The 22,075-nt window shown below is 38.7% G+C and overlaps 1 protein-coding gene across 5 annotated transcripts in view; it reads right to left on the bottom strand.

The window, feature by feature from the left end:
* WDR17 (WD repeat domain 17) overlaps nucleotides 1–22,075 on the bottom strand; it is an 80,540-nt gene that overhangs the window by 1,606 nt on the left and 56,859 nt on the right. For 2 of the 5 annotated variants that reach the window (XM_021694224.2, XM_044911606.1), the window contains 12 exons: nucleotides 20,896–20,960; nucleotides 18,281–18,413; nucleotides 17,412–17,503; nucleotides 15,577–15,676; nucleotides 14,619–14,758; nucleotides 12,480–12,500; nucleotides 10,710–10,821; nucleotides 7,179–7,320; nucleotides 6,651–6,753; nucleotides 5,378–5,479; nucleotides 2,052–2,150; nucleotides 1,331–1,514 (listed from right to left, as the gene is read on the bottom strand). In XM_021694224.2, coding sequence (XP_021549899.2) covers nucleotides 1,331–1,514; nucleotides 2,052–2,150; nucleotides 5,378–5,479; nucleotides 6,651–6,753; nucleotides 7,179–7,320; nucleotides 10,710–10,821; nucleotides 12,480–12,500; nucleotides 14,619–14,758; nucleotides 15,577–15,676; nucleotides 17,412–17,503; nucleotides 18,281–18,413; nucleotides 20,896–20,960 — 1,293 coding nt within the window. Of the gene's footprint in view, nucleotides 1–1,330; nucleotides 1,515–2,051; nucleotides 2,151–5,377; nucleotides 5,480–6,650; nucleotides 6,754–7,178; nucleotides 7,321–10,709; nucleotides 10,846–12,479; nucleotides 12,501–14,618; nucleotides 14,759–15,576; nucleotides 15,677–17,411; nucleotides 17,504–18,280; nucleotides 18,414–20,895; nucleotides 20,961–22,075 lie in introns of all 5 variants that reach the window. The other 3 variants (XM_021694226.1, XM_044911609.1, XM_021694223.1) reach the window with 2 other exon arrangements.

Here is a 22,075-nt window from a genome sequence, read left to right as displayed (position 1 = left end):
ACGAAGGAAGAGAAACAGGAAGGGGCGCGCTAGGAATACGAAGGAAGAGAAACAGGAAGGGGTGCGCTAGGAATACGAAGGAAGAGAAACAGGAAGGGGCGCCCAGGAATACGAAGGAAGAGAAACAGGAAGGGGCACGCTAGGAATACAAAGGAAGAGAAACAGGAAGGGGCGCCCAGGAATATGAAGGAAGAGAAACAGGAAGGGGCGCTAGGAATACGAAGGAAGGACTAGGGCACAGGGAGGGCAGCGAGTAGCACTGAAGATATATTCTTAAAAATTGCATGATATTTTTTGCTCTTAATTATAAGTTATTGAATTTACTGCTTTGATTCTTTATCTTTGAACATAAGTGGATAAAAAAGCATGCACACAACTAAGTGTCCTATCTGGTTTTTGGACTATATTAGCATATTCTGAAGACGTAATTAGTTGATAGTCTCAAGTCAAGCTATGGTGAGGGTTTAGGTAAGCAGCAAGCTATTTAATTTACTTCAAGTGGTTATCCCAAAAATAGCTGTCCCCATTGGCCTGGCATATCAGTATTAGAGATGTAATTAGTCACATTCCATTAGAAACAGAAGAATCCACTGTGTAAAATGTGAACATTTTTCTGGGAAGTGCTGTTCTTTCAGTCCGGACTGGAGCTTCAATCTGCAGTCTATGCGGACTCAGCTTGGTTTCTCCGTGTGGACACCTCCACCTGGCCTAGCTCTGAGACCATGAAGACGTCTCCACTTTCCCCAGAAGTGGGGCACTGGGAGGTATCATTCCCCATCATTACTTTTGACTGTACACTAAGGACCTTCCTTAGGGATTAGCCCTCCCTCATGATCGATCCCAATAATTTGTAATTGCTGAAAAATTCAGTAAGTCAATGTAAGAACATGTATATCAACAATATACATATGCCAGTTCTTAATTTCTTTGTGTTTATAAAATACAAATGGAGACTACAAAGTTAATTTTAATCTATTGCGATATGATAATTTATAACTGTGTTGACTGTTGCTTTGTCCTCCCCTATTTAATTTCCCTAAGGATATGATCTACATGTATTTTTAGCATTTGTTACTAAGTATACCTATTACATGAATTGCTTTCATGATAATAATACCATGACCATCTCTCTGAATTTATTTTAAGGACAGAGAGACCATTTATACCAACTATAGAGCATTAAGGGCAATATGTTCTCACTAGGCAAGAGTCCTCTTTATAGGTACCTACTTTTATTCAGATTATGCTTACTTTAAGACCACATTTTTAAAAATAATGAAACAAGGGCAACAATGGAAATGAACAATTTATGCCTTACATTAGGCTATACCTGGATTTTTAATCCCGTAAGACAAGAGATGTGGATATCAGAATGACTGGGCAGGTTTGATCCAGTCACGTAATCTGGTCCAACAATTCCTCCGAGCGGTTCTTGCTGTAGTCTCTTTAGTAAAGTTGCATAAACCATCTTTTGTGAATCAGAAGGGGAAGTATATGCAGACTCTTCCGATGATCTATATTTTCAACAGATATTACATTTTCATTTTTGTAGAACCAAAGAATTACTAAGGTTTAAATCGGAAATCCTCAGTCCCTGGGGCGCCTGGGTGGCTCAGTCATTAAGTGTCTCCCTTCAGCTCAGGTCATGATCCCAGGGTCCTGGGTTCGAGCCCCACATCGGGCTCCCTGCTCGGCGGGAAGCCCGCTTCCCCCTCCCCCACTCCCCCTGCTTGTGTTCCCTCTCTCGCTGTGTCTCTCTCTGTCAAATAAATAAAATCTTAAAAAAAAAAAAAAAAGAAATCCTCAGTCCCTGAGGATTATTAGTCCCCATTTAGAGATGATGGCAACTTAGACTTAATTTATAGTAAAATGAATGACTTTAAAAAGGCAGAAAAGAACAGGATTGTAAATTATTACTGAATCTATGCTAAGCAAACCAAGATGCATTATTTGGCTAAGATTAATAGTGAGCCAATCCACATTTTCAACAAGTTTGCCCATAATATTAAGTAATACTTCCACATTCCAATTTTCACATCATCTTCACTCACCGGCTGACGGGTTGTGTGCAAGCTCTCCACGCATCCAACTCCTCAGAAAGGTGCTCAATTTTTAAAGGCACTGACACCACCCGATGTTTTAACAGCTGACTAAAACATGTGAAAAAGAAATTAACATCTGACGTCCAAGACTACAATATCAAAAAAGCAAATGAGCTTTAAATAACTGCAATTTCAGATTTAAAAATATATGTGTATATATGAATGTGTGTGTGCACACGCGTGCACGCTTACTTGTATATCTGGCCTTTAAGTTCCCTGAAGTCAAAGATGTTCAGTAAATACCAGCTGGATGACGGTCTGAGTGAGCAGACCAATGAGTGAACTGCAAGGGAGGTGTTGGGGGGAATGGGTGAAATAGGAGATGGGGGGGATGAAGGAGTGCACTTGTGATGAGCACGGGGTGTTGTAGGCAAGTGCTGAATCATTACACTGTACACCTGACACTAATATTACACTGAATGTTAACTGGAATTTAAACAAAAACTTAAAAAAATAAAATGGAAAACTAGTAAACAGGTAAACAAACAAATGGAGGAACAAGCGAATTGTGGCGAATGGACAGACAAGCCAAGCAACGGTGTATAAGAGCCCCACATGACTGCTGTATGGTACGACGCACGGCTGAATTAGAAATGAGTATTAGAGGAATAAGAGATTAAGTGGGAGAACAGCAAGAGAAGAATGTCAACTAGTGCAAAGGAACGGAAATGCTGACTTCAATTCTTTGAAGACAGAGATGTGTGAGAAAAGGCAGTAAAACAGTGACATCAGTGATCCATCACATCTGTGTAAAGAAAACTGGAAAAGAGATATAATTAGTATTAATTAGGAAGCTTTAGATAAAGAACTACCAGTCCTAGTTTCTATAGTAAGTTACAAACTCAGTGTGCTTTCCAAGGAACTAGTTAGCTGAAATTTAAAAGTAAAAGCTGTTCGGGAGATAGAATCAGAACGTAAGACCTTAGAGATGAAGTAAGGGTTAAGTAAGCCGTTCTGTAACGTACATTTTATGACTCCCGCTAGTTGTCATCTGCTGGGCCATGATAACACTTGGTGAGGAAAAAGGTATAAATCTCTCCCTACACATACACACACACAGGTCTAACACTGTAGTGATATTAACTGAAATCGGCTAGTGGCTTATCATTTTCTTTTACCCCAAATTACTGAACTTAAAATTTTGATTGACAACGTGGCTAGCTCCAAAATGAATTCCTTAAGCACCCTGGCTTCCCTGTCTACAAATGTGCACTTGATAGGACTTTATCTGTCCAGTAGTTAAAGATGATCTACTATATATAAAGCAGTGACGAAAAGTGAGGAGGAAATCCAGGGTAAACAGGTGGAGGGGACGCTGAGAGACTATCAGGGACAGCTTCCATATGTATGGGATCGCAAGTAATTCAGTTTGGCCGGAGTGGGGAACTGAGAAGGTTACAATGGGACACATGGTCAGAACCCTATTTTTGCACACCTTTAGCGTAAGACTAAGGATCTGGAAGCTCTGTGATGGACAGTGGGGAGTCCGGAGGGTACCGAGGAAGGGGGGTGCTTCTGGGGAGGAGGATGCCACAGCAGGAAGGGGATGCAGCCGGAGAAGAACAGAGATGCAGAGATCAGGTGAGCAGATGCAGCGTTATGGCAGGAGGGAGTTAATGCAGACCCTAACTATGGCGGTCAGAGGAAACAATTAATCAGGACCTAATCATGTACTTCTGGGCAAGAGAAACACAATGGCACCATCAAAAGAAAGAGAGAACACAGGAGAAGCAGCAGATTTGAGGAGGAAGAGGAGTTTCACGTTGAGCACACGGAGTTGAGGCCAGAGTCTGTGAGCCACAGAAACAATGCGTGAATATAAAAACCACCACGGAGGTGACGGGTGCAGCTCCAGAAATGGGGAGGTTTCTAAGGGCAGAGAACTGAGGGGAAAGAGGGGTGAAGGGAGACCGGGAGAGCAAGCTGGGAAGCAGAGGAAGGGAGGAAGAAGAGGGCCAAAGAGAAAAGTCCTGGGGGCCCAGAATGGGGGCGAGGGCATCAGCATGAGCACAAGACAAGACAACAGACACCATAATCAGGCAAGCAAGAAGTTCCTTCCAATTACGACCTTCTTAACTTCTCCTTCTCAACTAGCATGTTTAGATACATTCTCCCAAGTCTCCCCCGCCTTACATGTAAAAGCCTCCTTTTAGTTCTGATATTATTCCAAGGGACCATTTTCTCTCTCCTTTCATTACCCAAGTCATATATAAATGGAACATATTTCATAAATAATATTTTCATCCCATGTGGTACATGCTATTGCTCCCATAAGATATTTTAATATTGTTCAACGTTGCCTTCGAATTTGGGTCTGCTGCCTGCACAGAAACTGATTTTCCCTTTAGTTTCCCCGCAGTACCACTCCACACTGTCCCTCAGCCTGGTCCAGGTGGCAGCCCAGTCGCCGAGACAGGAAAGAGAAAGGAGGGGGAAGGAAGCTTTCTCTCAGAAAGTCCGCCCCGTGTGAAGGGCACTCAGAAAAACTGCTTTTACCCACAGATGCAGCATTTTTAGGAGTCAGCTACTCTGCTGTGTAGCAAACTAGTCAACTTGGAAATGATGTTTTGCAAAGGTGCTGTGGATTTTCTTTTTGATTGTAACTAGTTTTAAGCACAATGGCTGAAGTTATTAGCAAGCTGACAGAAAATAGAGGGGTTTGGGGGGACTGTCAGGCATGACTCTAAAGCAGTGGGTTACCCGCTGTTCGCAAATCCTCGTTGCCTTTTCCTACCCTAGAGATCGGAAAGCTAAAATACGCAGTTTCTCTGCTTCTTCTAAAAACAGGGTTCCACAGTTCTGGCTGAAGGGATGCAGGCATATAACGCAAGGGGACCTCTCCTTCCTGAGTCGGATGCCTCATGCTTTGGGGTCCCTATCCTGTCACCGTTCTCTGCTTCCTGCTTAGAATGCAGACCCTGTCACCCTGGGTTCCTCAAGCAAGTGGAAGGAAGCCAAGGAAGCCAGTGTCAAAAGAAGGGAAGAATTCAGGTCCTGGATGGACTCTGTGAACAGCTCTAACAGCCCTGGAATGCCGACCAGGTGTCTTGACATAAGACCAAGAAACCCCACGTGTTTAAGCTAGAATTAGGATTTCTATTATTTACATCCTGAATCTAACTCATATAGTTTATCGCTGCTTTATTATAAAGTACAGGCTGAATGAATTAATGGATGCATACAATATGTATTTGGTGCCTTCTAGGATACACTTAGAGACTATCTTAGTGAAGGGAATTTCTCAAATTTCATAACAGAAGAGAAATCGGTTTTACCTTGTATACTCATAAAGTGCTGGAACAATGCTTTGGTACTGTCTTCTGATAGCCAATAATGCACCAATATAACCACATAATATGAGCAATTCATTTCGAGCTCTAAAAGAGAATATATTTATTTTTTTAATTCCATAACTTGAGGTCTAGAACATTACTCACACATGTAGTTACTGTACTTGTACTCTATATTTTGATGAGTGACATTTATAGCAAAATATGTTTAGAAAATTTTCCAAATTGAAGATGTTTTATTCATAAGTTAACTCTTATTCACACATTTATGCTATACCACAAATAATGTTTAACTCTTGCCTTCTTGTTTTTCTCTATTCCTTGACTGTTTCTTCATGTAAATTTTTCTCTAAGTAACTCATTAGGCCCAATCTAGGAATTCCTGGCATATTGTATAGACTCTAGGAAAGGACAGAGCATACCCAGTCCACGTCCTGCTAGGGAAACTTGTCAAAGTTGGGCAAAGGTGCCCAAGGCTGTGGCATCATCTTTTCCACACACACCATTAAAGCAAAAATAGCGCGAAGCCTCCATTACAAACTACACACAGTGTCTGGGGACTTCTCATTCTATGGACAACAGTGTCCTTAAATTATACTTGAATGCAGGGACGGTGTTTATTTTTCACTTTCTAGCACCTTCACTTTTTTCCCCAGCCTCATCTGCTTTTTTGCACACAGTGGCTATTTAATAGATATGACCACTAGCTTCTTGAGGACTAAGACTACCCCAAAGCTTTGAATTAGCCCTATTTGAGCCAGGTAGGGGAGAGAGTGTGTGTGTGTTTGTGTGTGTGTGAGTGTGTGCGCATGTGCGTTGTGTACAAACACATATATAAACATACACACTCTGGGTATTAGTAAACAGGACCACTAAGACTATTTCTGTTTCAAATTGACCTCTGTATTTTTTCTTAAGAATAGCAAATAAAGGGGCACCTAGGTAGCTCAGTAGGTTAAGTGTCCAACTCTTGGTTTCGGCTCAAGTCATGGTCTCAGGGTCATGAGATTGAACCCCAAGTTGGGCTCTGAGCTCAGCCCACAGTCTGCTTGAGATTCTCTCTCTCCCTCTTCCTCTCCCCCCTCCACTCGCTCCTTCTAAAATAAATAAATCAATAGCAAATAAAAATGTAATTTTTCTACAAGGGCATCTACCTGTCCAAGATGATCTTATTTCATGATCTGAACACTAAAAACAATATAACCATTTTAAAACATTACATAGGTTCAGTTATATATTTTGAAGAAAAAGTACTCACTTAGTACATGTATGCAAGACTAATTTTTCAGTACGAATATAACTCAACAGGTCAAGAACAGGATAAATGGTATCCAGTGTCCAATTTGAACTAGTGATGTATTCTAGCAAAATAAAACAAAATAAGAGATTCTCTCTAAGTATTAAAACATGTTCATCCCATTTTTAACTTACGTAATTCTCTTCTGGTCAATCCCAACTACCTCCTTATTTTCTAGGTCACAAGTATTTTCGTATTTACCCTCTCTCAAGTTCCCATACCATACAGTACAATCACCAATCTCTTTATTTTTTATATTTAGTCCAGTGATGGGTATTAAGGAGGGCACGTATTGAACGGAGCACTGGGTGTTATATGCAAACAATGAATCGTGGAACACTACATCAAAAACTAATGATTTATTATGTTGACTAACATAATAAAAAAAAAATTAGGATGGCCAGTGCTTGATTTTAAGGTTGCTTATCAGTATTAATGAAAAGATCAAATAAATGAGATTTTAGATTATACTACCAAATAAAAACTTACCTTTGATGTAATCAATACCAATAGGAAGGGCTTTTTCAGGTTCCTGACTTAACAAATAATACTTCACAGTTTCAAATATATTACCATCTGCCTGGGCTGTCTCCGCTAATTGCATACATTCCTCTACCGTGGGTAGCTTGCACTGAAAAGTAATTGGTTTTGATGACGTTACTAAAATTTACAGGGATAAAAGCAGCAGTATAAGTACCAAACATTTCCAATATGTCTAGTATGGTTTCCTTATTCAATCGCTCAAAATAGATATAAATGAAATAATTTGTATTAAAAGCATGCATTTATGAAAACATCCTTAGGATCTAATAACAATAAATAGGGTATTACCTAATGAGTTAAAAGTTTTTCATCACATAAATACCTAATAAAAGAGGTAGAATCAAATTGTCCTGACTGTGATATCGGAATTAGTATCCACGCATGTACTTCAGAAAAAAACTGCTGAGATTTGTTATTTCAAGATATATGGACTGATGCCAGAAACTACATTAAATGTAGAAAACATCAGCAATACACTCTTCCACAGCCTCTACACTCTGGAGTTTCATTTCATTTGGCCTTTGAGACAAAGCCACGTCATTTCAAGCAGGAAGGCGAAACACGGACAAGCCCTCAAAGTTTTTAGCTCTGACATTCTGAAATACCACAAAATGGAGATTTTGAGCCTATGAGATTTCGTCACTGTAAAATACAAAGCAATACTCCCTATTTTTTCCAAATATTTTTTTTTCCTGTTCAAACAGAGAGTCTGCTCCTCCGTAAGGTAAGTTCTTCTGCTTCCATAATGTAGGCATGAATTAAGGTACCGTTTATGTCCAAATCTGATGTGTTCATGATGTTTGAAGTGGAAGTGTTGAAAGTTTGCTGGTTTGTTTCTAAGCAACACCTATAAATAGTTGAACGCTTCGGCTCGCTGGTCTTTGGCAACCATGGAGAGGTGCTCCCAGTGCAGAGAGGACTCTGTGCTATGACCCCACAAGCCGCAGTTCAATCTCCGAAGGCCGTCTGTCCGCTCGCCTTTGAGATTCATCACTCTCTTCCCGTCGTACTTTGCCTTTACGTCCCTCCAAGTCACTAAGATGGTTTATGCGACCTATTTATTAACACATTTATTCAAGAGTTTCATGACTTCTGTGATTTAAAGTGGGCGGGGGGCGGGGGAAGTGGGTGATGGGGACTGAGGAGCGCTCTTGTTGGGAAGAGCACCAGGTGACGTATGGAAGTGATGGATCCCTATATGGTACACCTGAGACCAATATAACACCGGATGTTAACTACACGGAAGTTAAATAAAAACATAAAAAATAGATAAACATTTGGTAAACTGAACAGTTTAGATTCCTCAACCTCTCTCTTAAAAAATTACAACAAACCAAATTAAAGGAGCTTTCATACATAAAACGTTTCACATTGCTTCCCCATCTCCATTTACTAAATGCCAGTCATTTACTGAGCAACTACTACGTGCTAGGTACTCTGCCTGGCTAGATAAAATAAAGCTTCTTCACTTTGATATATGCTCAAAGAGTAAAGGAAATAAAAAAATGGTTTCTGTTGCAATTTTATTCTCAAATAAAAGAGTAAGACGACCATTCCTGTCATTTCTGTCTTACCTTAAAATTCCAAAAGTTATATAAATTAATATAGTATTTGAAAATATAATTTTTAGCATTACTTGTGAAGTTGTCCCGAGCTAGTAACACCTTTACTCACACTGACTAGCCTGTCTAAAGAGTCATTAATGAAGTCTGACCAGAAAGTCTGATGACATCCTTTTAGAACATGTGATGAAAAGACTATGTAAACGCCATCTTACCCATGTCATTACCAGGGTGTAAACACAGACAGATGTCTTGCCTCTCTAAGCCCCAATATTAGCGCCTGCTGTTCTCACCTCAGAAGGTATGTGGGTTACACTTAAAGCATTAGGCAGGGCGCCTGGGTGGCACAGTGGGTTACGTGGCGGACTTCGGCTCAGGTCCTGGTCTCAGGGTCCTGGGACTGAGCCTGGCACAGGGCTCTGCACTCAGCGGGGAGCTGGCTTCGCCCTCTCTCCGGCCCTCCCCCTCGCCCTCTTCTTCCCCTGCTCCCACTCTCTCTTTCTCATATCAATAAACAGAACTCAAAAAAAAGGCACTATGTGGCAAATGTGCAGTTCCTACTTCCTTCCCTATTTGAATTTCAACATGGAAATTGCTTTTATTTGTCATGTTTGTAAAAGCAAGTGCGGCTCATTTAAAAAATAATTCACAGAATACAAAGTGTAAAAAGAAGTTAAATCACCCCAAATCTTACAACCCCCTGGTCACTGTGCACACTTATCCTTTCACAAGTATTTCCCCTGGTATCACACAGTCACTCACACACACACTCACGCATACGCTCACTCACACATACCCGCTCACACACTCACACACCCACTCTCACACACTCACACACATACGCTCACACACACGGTCACACACACGCTCACACATACGCTCACTCACACACACATACACGCTCACACACTCACGCTCTCACACACGCTCACACACATGCTCACACTCACACACACACTCCTTGTCTATCTGTACTATCATAATACTTAGTAAGTATCCACTGATGGATATCCCCATCCCCACTCAGCCCCTGGGGACAAATCAAGGTTCATGCAAGTGAAACAAAACATTGTTTTTTGGAGTTAAAGATAACAAAATGTTTTATTGTATCTTACATTTTTCTTAAAAGAATTTTACATATCTCCTTAAATATGCTATAAATAACAAATATGTACAGTTATTTTCAAAATGAAAATCACATGGCATGTGCATATTTCGTATTCTGCTTTTTCATATGACTGTTTTACAGCCATCTACCAATGTCAATAAAAACAGAGCTTCATGATCTTTTTAATGGATTAAAAGCACTGAAATACAGAAATGTACTGCAATTTACATAAACAATCTTCCGATTATTGAATATTTTGGTTGTTTTTATATATGATCTTGGTACGTAAATTCCTATATTCTACAAAGGAATAATTCTTTAAGGCGCTTTAGAGTAATGCATGTGAATTTCATTATACTTCATTAACTCTTTTAAGGATCCTAAGTTGCCTATTTTTAAAAAGTTAGCATACATGTTCCTTACAATGCAGAGTGGCAGAGTGGGAAGGGCTTGGGACGTGGAGGCAGACATGCTGAAGCTGAAATTCACCCTCCACCTTTAACTGAGGGCAGTTCCTTACCTTCTCTGAGCTCACTTTCTTTGTAAAATATGAACAATAGCCCCTGCTTTTCAGGGTTTCATGGGAGTTGAGTAAAACGCAAATCTATGTGAAAATCTAGAACTATTCCAAGCATACAGTAGAAGCTCAACAAATGTCACATATTGTTACCATTTCTGTTATATTTATAAAAGGGTTGGAAAGGGATATGTTTATTTCTCTGCCTGAATCTCTATGTGCCCGAACCTAAAATAAGTTAAATCACAGCACTGCATTCCAAACTGGAGTATGTAATATCCCTTGCGTACCTTCTCATGAAGATCATTTATCTCTTCAGTACACCCTGGGTAGAAAGCACAGAGTTTAACTAACTGCAGTTCATTATCAGGAGTCATCAGGAGAAGATCAGCTGCCAGGTTCCTATGTACATAACAAAAGGGGAAACTTCAATTAAGGAAAAAAATCTAAAAATAACATTTAGAACTATTTCAAAGGAAGAAAACTCTACCACCTCCCTCGATTTTCTACTTATATAAACAGTACTAATTTCCTACCTAATTATGGAAGTCTTCTAAATGTAGATCACAGAAACCGAAGAGCATGAAGGATAAATGGATTATGAAATTTCTATAATTTTTTAAAAATCAAAATGAATCTTTATATATTTGCAATTAATTTTGTTATTACAGAATAATTCTCTAACCAAACTAAGTAGTATTAGATATATTCTTTGGAGTGAATTATAAAGCAAACTTTGTGAAAACTAATTCTCATCAGCTTTAGTTATGCTAGCCAGCTGCAGCTGGATTAGCCAGCTCCTTAAAACCAACAGAATACTTAGATGTTTTAAGTTTAGAATTTTGGATATTCTGCATCTCTCCTAGACTTTAGGTGGAAATCAAAGATAGAAATGCAATTTTCTGATTTACTTTTTAAAGATTCAGTAAATGGAATAAATCACTTAAAAAAATAAGGTATTTTAAGGTGTTGTATGGACTCAACAGCTTTATGTTAAAAATATTTTGTATACCACTTTTTAAAAATCACTAGGTAAAGAGTTTTTGGTTGCATACATCATAACTGAGAAGACACTAATTTTGAATGGTTTGAGAAGTTATTCTATTTTCAAGAAACTGATATATGACACATTCAGCATAACTTGAGAATAGACAATATTTCAAATGTGAATTTCTGAAGGGAAGACTTCTGAGGGTAAAATCCTCCCTCACCTTCTTTGTAAGGCCTTCAGTAAAATGTACGTTGGTCATTTATGTGAATAATTATTTTAAAAACATTAAGAGATATTTAATCAAGTATATCATGGGCACAGAACAGGAATAGAGACAACTTGTGTGTGTCAAATATTCTATCATCACAGAGCAGGTAAATCTTTGAGTGTTTTTACAAGGCTCAAATTAGGGTAATTCATCTGTTCTTACTAAAAGGTTTAAATAACTGTATTTTCTGATACCAACATTTAATAGCAGTATTCAATTATGTCCATGAGAATATAGAAATTACCACTTGCTTTTATAGTGCATAAAATAGCTGTGCTAAAATTCTATTCAAACTTCTATAAACTACAGACAAAAACCTGACTTTCTCACTGTAGAATTATATCCTGATACACTGAAATTTATAGCAATGCTAGCTAATTTTATTCACTCTTTAGTGTAATTTACTATTTATTGAAAATTCAGTTCACCAATTGGGGAAAATGTACATATTTGTAATGATACAAACCTACCAAATAATCTAAAATCTTAAATTTTGCTACCAGAACAGCCATTTTTCACTTGCTTAGCTATTAACTATCATTTTGTACTGTAGAAAGTCACAGTTTGTTTATTACACAAGTTTTAAGTATAAAATCCGGAGTGATTTTGTATCTAGGCTACAGGAACAGTTCTTATTACTTTGTAGTTAGGTTTCATATGTTATAAATTCTATAAATGAACTAGCATTCTGTAAAACAATGAAGCAAGAACAGGTAATGATCTTAATATAGAGTTAATATTCTAAAACTAAAATAAAACATAGTTTTTTAATTAAATGTTTTTTATAAAACTAGATAATACCTGTATCCAACAGATGGAAAGCTAGAAAGAAAAGGATTTTAAATATGAATACCATGGATAATATGCAACAAGAACCAAGAAGAAGGAAACTTTTACCAGTAAATGTTATGAACATTCTCTCGAAATTATGCAGCTATCCATTTTTACCTAAATTTCTGGAGCTCTATGAATGCCCCTGAGGATTACAGATTACTCCTGGAAATAAACCTGATCGGCGCCACATATTTCAGAATTTGAACTTTATCCTAGTTTATGGTACATGTATCTATGGATATATAAAGGAAACTTCTTGGGGCAGTTACAAGGAAATGGAAGTTTGTTTTATATGAAAAGCAACTAAGACATATAGTCAGTTGAAAGATTTTTTAGACTTCACTTAAATTTAATTTCTATTTCTGTTTTGCTACATTTTACCCTCACCTAAAAAAAAAAAACAAACGAATCACATTTTATTTAGATTAGATGATGACTTTTAGCATGGAGTTGGTCACCTTTGTGAATATAAATCTGAGTTAAACCTCATGCTTTGGGATGGGTCCAAGGCAAGTAGGTAACTGACTGCTATCCTTCTTGACAGAGGGAAAACTGGGTGCTAAGGATGGTGGGCATTTAAGACATTTCAGTCTAAGGCTGATATTGGGGGGGGCTACTACATTTGGGTTGGGGGAGGGAGCTCTTATCATAAGATAGGTAAAAAATTATAAAACCCCTGAGATTCCTGATTTGCTGTGAAGCCCCCAGATCCAGAAAGAAGAGGAAAATGGGAAGTGTTGCTCTTTTGCTGACTTAGCCACAGATTACGGAGGTGGGATAGCGTGATAGCTGACCCAGAGACTGGATGCTTGTGTTGCCCCCCAAATTCCTATATTGAAACCTAATCCCCAATATAATGGTATTTAGAAGAGGGGCCTTTGGGAGGTGATTAGATCCTGAGGGCTGAGCCCTCATGAATGGGATTAGTGCTCTCATAAACTAGCTAGCTCCTTCCACAAGTGAGCAGAGCAAGAAGATGGCCAGTGATGACCCAGGAAGCCAGCTCTCATCAGACACCGAATCTTCCAGCATCTTGATCTTAGCCTTCTCAGCCTCCAGAACTGTGAGAAACAAATTTCTGTTGTTTATAAGCCACCCAGTCTGGGACATTTTGTTGTAGCCGTCTGAACTAAGACAGTAGCTAAGTGCAAACTTTGCAGCCAGTTTATGTAACCTTGAATCTTGACTCTAACACTGACTGAGGCCTGAGGCAAATCAATATCAACAGCATAGTATCTAGTCAGTTATTACATGTAAAGTGCTTAAAACAGTACATGGCATACAGTAATCAGCGTAGAAGGGTTCGTTAGCTGTCCTTATTATTAATATTATTATTATCTGTAGAATTCAACAGTGGAGCCTGTCTAGCTCCATTGTAAGAGTGGTATGTATGTGCATGGGGCGTAAGGTGGGAAGAGGTGCAAGACCTGAGAAACAAGTTCACTTAGAAACTCCTTGAGGTTCTAAGTACTTGGGGAAAGAGAAGATAAAAGTCTAAAATCGCCTTTATTCAATAACCACCTATTGACTGTCAGCATCGTCTCTCTCCTGAGTGGCTCCATAAGGAAGGACTGCCTGCCCTGAGATCAGGGCGCTGCAGAAGGGAACGAGAACTGCTGCGACAGGGCCTTCCCAGGGTCAATTTCTTAGCATGCTGCTCAGGTTTGGGGAAATGGCCTGTTCCAAGTCTCCGACTAAACCACGTTATTACTCTCCATTAGAAAAGTGACTTTATTTTCCAAACCTTAAACTAAGACACAAGATCCGACAAGAATGAGGGCAGAGAGGTAGAATTTAAAACGTGGAAATATGTGGTCCTGATTCTCTTAAGAAGCACACATTTATTCTCATGATGTTTTGTGTGCTTAAACGATCATGGAGTTCCATCTGCCCTGCGTCAGAATGGGTCGTGGAAGATTTCCTTATATAACCAGGGTAGTTCTCACTGTTACTTCCTTGTCATAGCATGGTTTCCTCCCACAATCTGCTTTTATTTTAAAAAAAGGAGATGCTGCATTCTCCCAACACACATCAAATGCAACTTATGATATTTAAAAAACTTATTCCATCACTATAGAATCATTCTTTGAATTTAGAAAATCTTACCATGTTGGAGTCATCATGCATTTTCTTGCCAACAATTCCAGGGCATAGTGGGTGGCGGGTGCTGCAGCGTCCCCCAGCACTGTGCCCACACACACGGCCAACTCTAGCTCATTCCCACGAATCAGGTATGCCATAGCAAGCTTGCTCAATAAGAAAATAATTCCTTCAGTTTCACAGATGCTGGATTGGATCATCATTCCCCGCCAAGCTCATAAAGTAGATAAAGTAGTACTAACCTATAATCAATCATTCTTATAAAATATTGAATGTCATATTCCTATAAAGTACTTATATAAGCATAAATGCAATTTCTAGGTGGAAAACTCGTGATAAAAGGACATACAGGAAATTTTTATAAGGTCAGAATTTAAGTTTAAAAGCCTTAGTAATATTTTTGTAATTAAGTAATAACAGTCTTTCTGCCATATCCTCAACATGTCCTTCAATCTATCACAAAACAATGTAAATTCTTAAAAGCTTTTTCAATAGTGCACAATGGTTACCAATTATCCCTTAACTATACTATATCTAAGGATACATGCAAAATACAATCGATCTTTACTTCACATTCTTATTAGATTAGTGGGTCAAATGGAAAATACCTTAAAAACAATCTGTGAAGAATATACTAAAGTATACTTAAAAATAAGTGCTTTCAAAAGTCAGGTATTCCGAGTCCCAGTCCAGAGATTTTTCCCTTTACCACATTACTGCTTCTCACACAGGATGAAATACCTAAAGTAAGACTGTTACAAACATGTATCTTGTGATAAAAATAAATAAATTGAAAAAAAAAAGATCTCATAGTCTGTAGAGTTTATGTGTGCTCAGGAGGCGTGGAAGCTCAGGCTTGGAAAGCATGTACAATCAGATCTCACAGAGAAGTTGCCATATTTTTTCCAAACACCATGACACATCTTAAGAGCTCTTCATCCACACACACCACCGTGAGCCGTACCTCAGTGTTATCCACAGCCAGCTGGCAACATGCCGCGAGCACGGCACGACCGTCCTGAAAATACCACTCAGCCAGTTCTTCACTGACTTTGCGCAGGAGTCTAGAAAAGAAAATAGTATACATTCTCTATAAACACAAAGATTCCACCATAAAAGGGGCTATTGCCCTTTTATAATAACAAGCTGATTAAAGGATAAAATCGGATTTAATTTGATCTCTTTGATTCAAGTATAAAGACCGATTTTTGGTTAAAAAAAAAAAATCAGGAAAGCAGGCTTGGCAGACAAACTGATAAGTGGGCTCCCCTCCCCCACAAATGTCAGAAGAAAAGCCTAACTTTCAAAATTTACCATCCTATACTGAATCATTTATAACTCAGCTATAGGGACAGTCAACCTTAGAAGAGTTATAGGTTGAACTGTAACTTTTCAGAATTTAGGTGGTGACACAAAATACAGGTAGTGTATGTTCAAGTTTAGAAATGAGAGAGAATAGGGGCGCCTGGGTGGCTCAGTCAGTTAAGCATCTGCCTTCGGCTCAGGTCATGATCCCAGGGTCCTGGGATCGAGTCCCACATCGGGCTCTCTGCTCAGCGGGGAGCCTGCTTCTCCCTCTGCTGCTCCCCTTGCTTGGGCTCTCTCGCTCTCTGACAAATAAATAAAATCTTTAAAAAAAAAAAAAAAAGGAAGAAAGAAAGAAAGAAAGAAATGGCAGAGAACAGCAGTGAAGAACCAGGAAGGAGTATGTTGGTCGCAATACATTATTTGCTTAACATTGTATGACTCTTTTTTACTTTAAAAGTTTAAATATCCAGGCGCCTGGGTGGCTCAGTCGTTAAGCGTCTGCCTTCGGCTCAGGTCACGATCCCAGGGTCCTGGGATCGAGCCCCGCATCAGGCTCCCTGCTCGACGGGAGGCCTGCTTCTCCCTCTCCCACTCCCCCTGCTTGTGTTCCTGCTCTCGCTATCTCTCTCTCTGTCAAATAAATAAATAAAAATCTTTAAAAAAAAAAAAATGAAAGTTTAAATATCCAATTTTCTAGAGCAATAATTGGAGCCAATAGATGTGGCACGGGAAAGTAGATTATTAAATTTTACAAAGGTCAAAAGGCTGAAGAATTCTAACTTCCATTTCTTTTAAAAACATATGTATCTGGATTTCTTCTTTAAAAGGAGCCTAATTTTATTCCCAACACTAATTCTGGGGGCTTGGGATTATGAACAATGAACAATTATCTACACTGACTTTACAGTGAAACATTAATAAACAGCACACCTGTATTTTCACTGCCCCTCCTTCCTTAAACAGGTTTGATCAGTTTTTAAGTATTTAAGTACTTAGGGGCTTTATTTGCAATCTCTCTACTGAAATGCATTTTGCCTCTCTGGAACCAACACAAAAGTTGCGTGGGCTGCATGTCCATCTCCGTGCCTGAGGTTGCCCTGTTCACGTAGGGCGGGGCCGAGATGGCACAGGACTGTGGTGAAACGAGGCCAGCCAAGTCCTCTGTATGCAGAGAAAGATGAACTGCATGGCTCTCAAAACCTCCTACAGGGAAGCCAACCATTAAAATATGACCCCACGGGGCGCCTGGGTGGCTCAGTCATTAAGCATCTGCCTTCGGCTCAGGTCATGATCCCAGGGTCCTGGGATGGAGCCCCTCACTGGGCTCTCTGCTCAGCGGGAAGCCTGCTTCTCCCTCTCCCACTCCCCCTGCTTGTGTTCCCTCTCTCGCTGTGTCTCTCTCTGTCAAATAAATAAATCTTTAAAAAAATAAAATAAAATAAAAATAAAATAAAATAAAATATGACCCCACGCAAAGAATAAAATGCTCACTCTTTAAAGTCTTCCTTGTAGATATCATCAGAAGATGAAGATCCTTTTGGTGTAGAAACATGTAAGGTCTGCATGTTTCCCTCACAAGCAGCCTGGAATTTAATGAAATCTTTAATTAATTTTTAGCTAATTGTTGATAGCTGACCAATTTCAGAATATTATTTTGATCAAAGTACAGCTGACCCTTGAACAACATGGGTTTGAACTGCATGGGTCCACTTACATGCAGACTTTTTTTTTTTTTCAATAAATACAGTACAATTCTGTAAATGTATTTTCTCTTCCTTATGATTTTCTTAATAATGTTTCTTCCCCTAGCTTACTTTATTGTAATAATACAGTATACAATACATATACAAAACATATGTTAATCGACTATGTTTTCAGTAAAGCTTCTGGTCAACAGTAGGCTATCAGTAGGTAAGTTTTGGGAGAGTCAAAAGTTGTATGTGGATTTCTGACTGGGTGGGGGTTCAATACCCCTAACCTCTGTGTTGTTCAAGGATCAACTGCTCACTCAAATCGTTTTGAAATCTATACAATTTGGAGATACCCTTAGAATTTGGAAAAAAAAGGTGAACTCCCTTTGTATCTACAAGTACATGGCTACTCGAAAAAGCTGCTCAACCACATCTGACATTCATTAGCACACGAAAGTTCAGACTTCAGGGCTTCTTGTAGGTCTAAAGTACATTCGGTGTGACCAGACTGTGTGACTGCAACGTGGACAGAGACGGCTGGGAGGTGGGCAAAAGCCAAGCTGTCTACGACTCTGGATCATGTGAAGGCACGTGTGGTCAGTCAACACAGCCTTCCTTCCACACCCCCACCCACCAGGGCATGGAGTTTGTGTGGTTACATCGTCCTACCTGTGCAACAAGCAGAGCTTCTTTAAGCTGACCTCTTGACATAAAAAAGCTGACTAATTTTTTCACATCACCAATGGCAATGCAGTATGGAACGACATCATCCTTATCTTCCTGGATTAACTGATCTGCTCTCCTAATAAAATAAGAACAATTTCTTTTATAATATACTAATTTCAAGGTTCTAGGTTGGACTGAGATTTTCTGAAATATCTGAAATATCTAAAACATTCAAATATTCAAAATATGCGGTAGAGTTCATAAGCCCTTTTGCACATCACTTTTCTAAAAGCCTCAGATTTTATAATCAAATCAGATATGGAAGACAAAAGTTTTCTGGAATAATAAATACAATAGATACTTGCTTTCTCTTAGAACACTACATATTTTCATATTTTTAAATGCCACAGAACATTTTAGGTCTTAAAATGAATGTAGCTTATCTATTAAAATGAGCAATATATTTTCTGAAAATAAGTTGTAAACTAGATATGCGTGATGGGTTATCCACTTCAACTGCATTAATAAATACACAGGCATCTGCTTCATTAAAGACAGTAGAATTTTAAATGTTTTAGTGATCACAACAATGAATGGAGAGCTTCTAAATATAAGTAGCTTAAAATCATTACAAAAGACAACATAAGAGTATAAGAATTGATAATAAAATACAGAATATTATGAGTGCCCCAAGCAAGGTAGTTTAAAAAAATAATGCTCCCGATATGTGAGGGGAAAACAGGATCCTGATCTTGGAGATGATGAAGGGTATAAGTATGTCTGCTCTGTCTCTCTCTGTATCCTGTCTTTCTCTTTTCCTAACTAAGTCCCAGGAGTTTCCCAATGATCAACCAAATTAATTCAATTCTTACAGTTTCGTTGAAAATTAATCTGGTCTATTTAACTTATGCTGGCATTTGCATTAAACTACATTAACTGCCAAAAAAAAAAAAAACAAACCTACATTAACTGCCAATCTTTGGGTAGGTGTAGCAGACAGATTTTGTTTGCCCAGCTCACTGTTAACAGTCTCCCATTCACAGGGTCACTGGCGTTCTCCCCAACGACTGTTTTTAACCACGTGACCCTGATTTCCTTGTTAGAGGAATAACATCCCCTTCCTAGGAACCAGGGCTCAGATACTGTCAGTTGTGGCATTGTGGGGAAACCATTTTCTGGCCACCAGAGAAAATCAGGTGCTGGTTTCCCAAAATAAATGAAATAGTTTTTGCTGAGGTTGAAACAAAATTGTTTTGTGAAATAGACATCATCTGTTAACTTGACCTTATTAAAGTTTCAGTGGGAGGGATAACATTCACAGCTGTGCAGTACAGGAACTTGGAATTATTTGGGATTCTTAGGACTTAAGATGGGGAGCCTACAGTGGGGGGGGCTGGAGCCAGCCCGTTGATAAACTTACCACTGGGAAAGCAGGCGCTGGGGAACAGTCTACTTTCCCATGGCAGATATGTTTGTTAACCTTTTGCATTTCATGTTTAGCCTCTGACAGATTTTTATTTGTACATGTGAGCTGCAGTTGATTTTGTTTCTAAATCATGTCTCATAAAAGAAAGTCAAAACTTTCTGATGCCAGAAGCAAGGCAATTACTCGTTAAATAGTACTCTACAGGCTTTAGCACAGAGACTGGCACAAAGTGAACACTAACTAAATAAATATTCACCGAATGAACAGAATAGAATAGAAAACAGTCTTATGTTGTGAGTCGAAATGTGTCTGCCCAAAAGATATGTTGAAGTAGGAAGCCATGATATCTACAGGTGTAACCTTATTTGGAATTATGGTCTTAGCCAATGTAATCAGTTAAGATGGAGTCATACTGGTTTAGGGTAGACCCTAAATCTAATATGGCTGGTATTCACAAAGAAAGATGGAAATGTGAACACAGAGACACACAGGGAATAACACCCCGTGAAAACAAAGCAGGTGTTGGAGTGATGCATCCATGAGTCAGTAAATGCCAAGCATTGCCAGTAACCACCAGAAACTGGGGAGAAGCTTGGAACTGAGTGTTTCTCAGAGCCTTCAGGAGGAACCAATCTTTCCAGCAACCTGATACTGGACCACTAGCCTCCAGGGCTGTGAGAGAATAATATCCGTTGTTCTAAGCCAACCAGTTGACGGTACTTTGTTGCAGCAGCTGTAAGAGACTAATATATCTCAGAAAGTCTTCTCAGTCATCAGTTCCTCCTTTATATTCATGGACAGGAGATGGCAGGGACTAGTGTCCAGAGAGAATTTCTGAGATTATTTATAGAATAAGTATTCTGTGAACTTTTGGTAACCGTCAGAAAATCTTACCACTTGTATTTCAATAGCAATATATTAACCAATAAGTATGTTTACTGATCTGTCAGTCCCTCCACTGACATAGGAAAATCTGCCTTCCACTGTCTCTTTCAGATGTCAGGTCAAATATAAGAACACCAAAATGACTGGTAACCAATTCATTTAATTCACTGTATTAGTAGACATAAAATTCAGTTATTTTTAAAGACAACATAACAGTAAAAAAAAATCTCAAAAGCTGCTATCGTATTTATATACTGCTTCCATTTTAACATATTTTAAAACATGTATTTGGACAGACTCTCTTTACCTCTGCATCAACTTCTTCCAGTACTTCACAGACACCCCTGGTGCAACTGACAAGGCTTTGTCCCACTAGAACAGAAAAAAAGAAAGGCAAAAACAGGTCTATTTTGATTGCACTAACTCTTCTTTTTTTAAAGATATTATTTATTTATTTGAAAGAGAGAGAGTGTGAGAGAGAGCACAAGCCAGGGGAGGGGCAGAGGGAGAAACAGACTCCCAGCTAAGCAGGGAGCCCAACTCGGGACTCGATCCCAGGACTCCTGACCTGATCATGACCTGAGCTAAAGGCAGACACTTAACCAACTCAGCCACCCAGGTGCCCGATTGCACTAACTCTTAATGGGCTTTTTTTTTTTTTTTAAATGAACTCACATGTATAATATGAGTTTCTAGTGTGTTTTTAGAGTGTTTGGATTTCCAGGAATATTTTTGTATTCTATCTGATGCATTCCACAGAGTATAAATATACCACATTTTAAAATTAAGTAAGATATATAAATTGTATTATTTAGCATGGAAAATCCCAAACCTAGAGGGCAGGGGCAGAGTGAGGGAAGGAGAAGAGTAGTAACTAAAGTATGTAGTTTGAAAAATATATTAACTCATCTTCTGACACAACCTCAGAGTAATCTGTTCTATGGTAACTATGTTCTATGTTCAAAATAATACATACTGAAATTTTTACTACACTGTCACTTCTGTTTAACAAATAAGACGTTTATTTCTATTTTTATTCTTTCCCTGTTTTTTATAAACTTTATTTCTTGTCACTTCTTCCTTTATAGTTGATAATACCGATCTTCACATTTTAAAAATTAGACTGTTACTAAAGATCATTGTTCAGTCAAGGCAAGTGGACAATTATATGGAAATATAGATTTCACTGAACTCATGTCTAGAAGGGAGATGAAGGTAAAGTATTCTGAAATATCACAACATGAATCCAAGCTTCATTTTAATTAAGGCTCTCCCAAACAGTAGAATTCTACTGCAATTAAGGCTAGAAAATTGGTAATTAGCCTGAAAATAAGGGGTTAAATTTTAAATAGGTAACTTTTGTTTTGTTTTTATTTAAATTCCAGTTAACATACAGTGTAATATTAGTGTCGGGTGTACAAAATGGGTAATTTTTAATACTATATTATTTGTAGTCATGTTACCTTTTTTTAAAAAAGTAATCTAAA

The sequence above is a fragment of the Neomonachus schauinslandi genome, chromosome 2, assembly GCF_002201575.2.
Source record: "Neomonachus schauinslandi chromosome 2, ASM220157v2, whole genome shotgun sequence".
NCBI lineage: Eukaryota > Metazoa > Chordata > Mammalia > Carnivora > Phocidae > Neomonachus > Neomonachus schauinslandi.
The sequence above is the reverse complement of the archived record's forward strand: the minus strand, read 5'-3'. Positions and strand labels throughout refer to the sequence as shown.